At 50.4% G+C, this 6,093-nt stretch overlaps 2 protein-coding genes across 2 annotated transcripts; both read left to right on the forward strand.

The window, feature by feature from the left end:
• Positions 1 to 3,062, forward strand: BDW43DRAFT_300839 (putative DUF221 domain protein; the record flags this gene model as incomplete). Its single annotated transcript, XM_032044962.1, has 3 exons — positions 1 to 84; positions 183 to 731; positions 831 to 3,062. The coding sequence occupies 3 exons, from the start codon at positions 1 to 3 to the stop codon at positions 3,060 to 3,062; spliced, it is 2,865 nt and encodes a 954-aa protein (XP_031899618.1).
• A 1,610-nt stretch (positions 3,063 to 4,672) lies between these two features.
• Positions 4,673 to 6,005, forward strand: BDW43DRAFT_311855 (heme-dependent oxidative N-demethylase family protein; the record flags this gene model as incomplete). The annotated part of the gene is made up of 3 exons (XM_032047260.1): positions 4,673 to 4,792; positions 4,844 to 4,994; positions 5,059 to 6,005. The coding sequence occupies 3 exons, from the start codon at positions 4,673 to 4,675 to the stop codon at positions 6,003 to 6,005; spliced, it is 1,218 nt and encodes a 405-aa protein (XP_031899619.1).
• Between the last annotated feature and the right edge of the window lie 88 nt (positions 6,006 to 6,093).

Raw genomic sequence — 6,093 nt, forward strand, 5'->3', positions numbered from 1 at the left:
ATGGATCATAGCTCTCTGTGGCGACGTGAGGATTCGTCCACGGAGCAATTTCTGAAGCTCATTCAGGATCCTTTTAAATCGGCTGTAAGTGTTGTCCTCCGTGCCATTTTCACTGATAGCCCACACTTCATTGCCATATCAGTCGCTATAGTCACTTAGTGCCACTGTACTAATGTGATCAGTTTCAAATCAACGCCGTCTGGGCTTCGTTGGGCACTTCTGTTGGTTCCTCTATCCTCCTCGCCTTACTCTTCTCGCTGTTTCGGCCTCGACATACAGTTGTCTATGCCCCCAAGGTTAAACATGCAGATCTCAAGCATAGCCCTCCCCCGGTTGGAAAAGGCTTCTTAGCCTGGGTTAAGCCGGTTCTGCGCACGAGAGAACCTGAGCTCGTCGACTGTATTGGCCTCGATGCCACCGTATTCCTGCGATTCACCAAGATGTGCCGGAACATCTTCATCTTTCTTAGTATCATCGGCTGCGGTGTTATGATCCCTCTCAACCTCACTCAGAGCAACAAAGATTCTAAGTCGAGGCTGCCTGCTTTCGTGACCATGACCCCGCTCTATGTCTCGGTCCAAGCCATTTGGGGCCAGGTTGTCTGCGCTTGGGCCTTCGACTTTATTGTCGCTTTTTTCCTTTGGAGGAATTACAAGGGTGTCTTTGCTCTGCGAAGAAAATATTTTCAGAGTTCTGATTACCAGCGCAGCCTTCATGCCCGGACATTGATGGTATGCATCCCCACCGTCTAACTAGTGGGCCAATTGCGCAACACTCCTGTGCTTCACTTTTGATTTTGTCGGTACAGATACACTGACCATGGCTACTAGGTCACTGATATTCCGGCGGCAGCGCGATCGGACGAGGGTGTTATGCGCCTGGTCGACGATGCGAATCCCACCGCTGCTTTACCCCGAGCCACCATCGGCCGCAACGTCAAAGGTCTTCCAAATCTTATTAAGGACCATGAGGAAACCGTTCGCCAACTTGAGTCGGTATTAGCGAAATACCTCAAAAATCCAGATCGACTGCCGGCGAAGCGACCCAAGATACGCCCTCCCCGTAAAGAAAAAGGCGATGAGACGCCTGGCAAGGTCGATGCGATTGATTACCTGACTGAGCGGATTCAGTTGCTAGAAGAGGAAATCCGACATGTTCGAGCCTCGATCGATAAACGAAATGCCATGCCGTTCGGTTTCGTCAGTTGGGAGAAGATTGAACATGCCCACGCCGTGGCTTATACTGCAAGAAAAAAGCGACCTCAGGGAACGACAGTCCGTTTAGCTCCACGGCCGCATGATCTCATCTGGGAGAATCTGTCACTGTCAAAACAGGCGCGGAAATGGAAACGTTTTGTCAACGTCATTTGGGTCTCAATTTTGACCGTGTTGTGGATTGCTCCTAACGCCATGATTGCCATCTTCTTGTCCAATTTGAACAACCTGGGTCTGGTCTGGCCGGCTTTTCAGACGTCCCTCAGTGGTAGCCCAGTCGTCTGGGCTGCTGTCCAGGGTATTCTATCTCCCGCTGTTACGTCCTTGGTGTACATTATCCTACCCATCATCTTCCGCCGGCTGTCCATTCAAGCTGGTGACGTGACGAAGACTGCGAGGGAAAGGCATGTCCTCCACCACCTTTATTCATTTTTTGTCTTCAACAACTTTGTTGTTTTCTCTCTCTTTTCAGCTGCGTGGACATTTATTGCGGCTGTGATAGACAAGCAGGAGAATGAGAATGCTTGGCAAGCTTTGGTCGATGGGGGCTTCTACACTAAGGCTGTGAATGCGCTGTGCAACGTGTCTCCCTTCTGGGTTACCTACTTGTTACAGAGGAATTTAGGAGCGGCGATCGACCTCGTTCAGCTAGTTCCCCTGGTTTGGGTTTGGTTCTCCAAGACCTTCCTGGCACCAACACCGCGACAGGCAATCGAGTGGACAGCCCCGCCTTCATTTGAATACGCAAGCTACTATAACTATTTCTTGTTCTACGCCACCGTCGCTTTATGCTTTGCAACTTTGCAGCCCATTGTTCTTCCCGTTACAGCTCTCTATTTCGGATTGGACGCGATGATGAAGAAATATTTACTGATGTACGTGTTTGTAACGAAGAACGAATCCGGCGGCCAATTCTGGCGAGTTGTGTTCAACCGTATGGTCTTTGCAGCCATTCTATCCAACGTCGTCGTCGCGCTGGTGGCTACGGCTAGAGGCACCTGGACTATGGTATTCTGCGTGATCCCATTACCGTTCCTGTTACTGGGATTCAAGATTTACTGCATGCGGAAATTTGATATTGACATGAAATATTACAACCGTGCGAACCTCAGCGATGCGGAGGCCTTGGAGGCTGGAAAGTCGAGCAAAAAGGTGTCTGATCGTCTAAGTTCCAAGTTTGGCCACCCGGCGCTCTACAAGCCGTTGATCACGCCGATGGTACATGCTAGGGCCGCCGATGCGTTGAAGCGCATCTACCGGGGTCGCCTCGGCACCTTGGAAGTGGAGGGTGAGTACACAGACATTGCGATGGATCCTATGTCGGCCTCGCATCCAGGCAAATCAAAGATGGAGACATTGGGATCCGCTCCGTTCGAGGTTGTTCCTGAGAATCATCTTGACTTTTCCTATTTCAAGGACCGGCCGGATTTCCGGGACGAGTTTGGGGGCGGGATCTACGGCCGGCCGGAAGATTTGATGACTGAACGCTCGCAGACGCCGCGGAGCGGACTAGGAGAGTGGTCGCCAACCTCATCACGTGCAGCGTCGCCGGCACCATCCCTTCCGTCCATATCCGGGTTGAGGCAATATGAGGGCTATGACACGAGTACCAACGACCTCGTCCATCCTGCGTTCCGCACTCCACTGTCTCGAGCAGATAGTGGCCCTGTGGGCAGCGGACTTTATCAGCATGGCGATGAGAGTGAAGCAGGGCTACTCAGTCAGGCGCAAGGACCAGCAATGACAGATACCGTTCCACCATTTAATCGGTGGCGGCCCGGAGGATATGGACCTGTGGAGCAGGAAGATCCCAGAACCTCATACGACTACTACCGCAGACCACGATGACTGTGAGTTAACGACTTTACCTGAATATACCATAGATTGATTTTCTTCTGTATTTTGTGTTCATAGAAGGTTTCGGCATTGGGAGATATTGGAAATGACTGGATGGAGTCAATGGAAGTAACGCTGCATATACGTGCATACGATCTGGGCATCTGTTTGTATAATATGGGGCAGAATTTGATTGTACATAGAAGTAAAATTATTGAGAGAAAAGCAAGGTTTTTTAGACTAGAATATTGACAGGGAGTATCAATTACCCGATTGAGCCGAAGCCAATCTCGGAACTCGGATATCTTGTTTGTTCTTCTCCCCTGACAACTGAACTTCATGTCTTTATCCTCGCAAAACTCCACCGCCCCCCTTAATCGCACGAGTTCTGCAATGAGGTTGCTAGCCTCTCCTCCCCCCTGTCACAGGCTGACTTTCACATGAACTTCTGTCTTCTGTCGCTCCACGTCGCACATCACACCACCATTCATTGCCGCGGCCTACACAAACCGCCGAACGCAGAGGAGCTTAAATACAAACCTTACACAACGAAGCACGCTGTGGTTAGAGAATTCTCTGGATCTTCTGCTTAATGTCCATGGTCCTTGCCAAGCGGCCGTTATTCTTGACAGCTGTTCGGTCTGCTATTTAATAACCGCCGATGGTTACCTCCCAATAGATACACCGCCGAACAACCCCGAGAACGAAACGGAATAACTTACATCGTAAGGTACAGGATGGCATGGTACTCAATATTCCCACCAGATCTCCTCTATATTGAAACTTGGATCGCCCGAGCTTTTGTACGTATTCCCTGCCGAGCTCTTGGTAGTAAAGCCTCCTAAACATGCACTCTGACTACCGTTCTTTCCTAGCTCGTGCTCGGGCTCATTACAATCGCTCCCTGGGCCACACTTATCATTTTTGATGTGACCTTCTATATCTTCCGAGTGTTGACGTACGAGCTCCCCGTGATCGGCGGTCGGGCGAGGGGAAAGCAACGGCCTCGTGCTCCGAGCCTACATGAAAGACCAAATGGCCAGCGAAGGGCATTTGTGCTAGCGAGTTATGAGGGGCCTAGTCCAGAAAATAAAGGAAATAATGGGTTAAAGCGAGGGTACCCGAAATCTGCGTCTGAATGAACCTCTTTGCGCTGTTGTTTTTGTGGTATGGGATGTAGATAGCCTCCTGGCGAGGTAGTCGACCACAGTGCGCATGGCTAGTTTATCTACCGGTAGACGTTTCGGCATACACATACGACTTGACTCGCATTTTATTTCCTATCTCGGGCGTGCAATGCGGCGAATTTGGGCATTGCTGTCGGCTCGACCACACTATGGTTTGTCTAGTGGTCTAAGATATCTTGTTTGTTTCTGATACCCCCTGTATGTATACCATACCCACTACTACCTACAAAGCCATTGACTCATGTAGCTAAAGTGCCAACTATCAAAGACGATCCAGCTCGGTGCTCCGAGCAATCGGCGTTGGGCGGCATCGCCGACCAATCGCAAGTCCCAGAGATATCTGATAGTGCATGGGGGAGCTCCATAGTTTTCTCCTCATCCATGACTCCTCCAGGTTGCAAGCGGGCTTGCGCTGAACTAAATATTCTACACCTAATGCCTAGCAATAAGATGTGGTGGTCCTACGTAGTCGACGCCTTAACCACTTCTGCTGAGAAGAATCCGGTGGCCATCCTCGTTTTTGTCCTCGGGATTTGTATCGGCATCTGGAAATACGTATGCCCTGTCTTCAAAAGAACACAATGAGAACATCGCTAACAGTCTCAGATACAAGTCGTGCCCAATCATCCAAATCTCAAGTCACGAAATGTAAGCCAAGAGGAATATCCGCCCATAGAAGCCCTCCAAGACTTCGACTGGGAAACCACTGAGCCACCGAAATTCCGCCCTTTCAAGCCAAAATATCACTTGACGATGGGTATGTCCCACCGAAACAGCAAATGATCATACTTTAGAATGACCGTGATATTGATTCCGTCAAGCATTATCAAATCTAGACCCTTCAGACCTCATCCAAATGGACAAAACCTACAAAGATAGACTAGCTATCCGTTCCTCCCTGCTTCAAAAACATCCCGACGTAGTCATTGGAATCAACAACAAGACAGACCCGAGAATCTACGCCGCAATCCGAGAACTATACCTCTTCGTGGTAGGAACATACCTACCTACACGGTACCCTCGCATGTTTCGCCTAACTTCCCAACCAAGCGGAACAACAATACTCGAGAGCTTGGTTACGGGAGCAAAAATCCCCTTAGATCTCGACGAATCCGACGCGGCTTCCAGAACGGGACGAAAAGAACTCGAGATCCTGGGGACCCTAGTCGATGAAGAGTTCCTCATCCTCCTCCCCGAACCTTCTTCTTCTCCTAACATTACTACCGCTACCAACTCCGAAGAACCGGCCAAGTACGTCCTCGAGGCGTACACAACCTTCTTTCCGTCCGGCTTCGACACGCGCAAGAAACTCGGTCTCCGGCTTGCGTCTATCCATACCCCGGTCCCGGGGTACAAGGAGAAACTTGAGCGCAGTATGGACCGGTTCTTTGCGCGGGTCGAGGTAGGCCAGTTCGTGCAGAGGGTGAATTGGAGCGTTACCACTGACTCGGAACTGTTTGCTGCGTTTGGGGGCGTGCATGGTGCCGAAGGTGAAGGGGAGAAGGCGCTGAGGCTTGGGGAGTTGGATGTGGATTCTACTCTTTTGAGATGTGAACGGCAGACATTACATCGGCTTCCTCAAAGTAGGGGGGTAGTGTTTGCGTTTCACACGTATACGTATCCGATTCGGATGATCAAGGATGAAGGGCTAGGGGAGGATCTAACGGCTGCTATTGATGGGTTGAAAGAGGGGAATGTGCCCGGGATGCATTGGTATAAACGGGGCCCGGTCTGGGGTGAAGCTGTGAAGGAGTTTCTGCGGTCTTAATATGTCTTTTTGTTCATTTTGCATCTCGTTCTATCACATTTTCTAGATCAGATAATTTTCTTAGACCTCCCCCCCCCCCCCCCCCCCC

Source organism: Aspergillus alliaceus (assembly GCF_009176365.1).
Source record: "Aspergillus alliaceus strain CBS 536.65 unplaced genomic scaffold BDW43scaffold_26, whole genome shotgun sequence".
Classification (NCBI taxonomy): domain Eukaryota; kingdom Fungi; phylum Ascomycota; class Eurotiomycetes; order Eurotiales; family Aspergillaceae; genus Aspergillus; species Aspergillus alliaceus.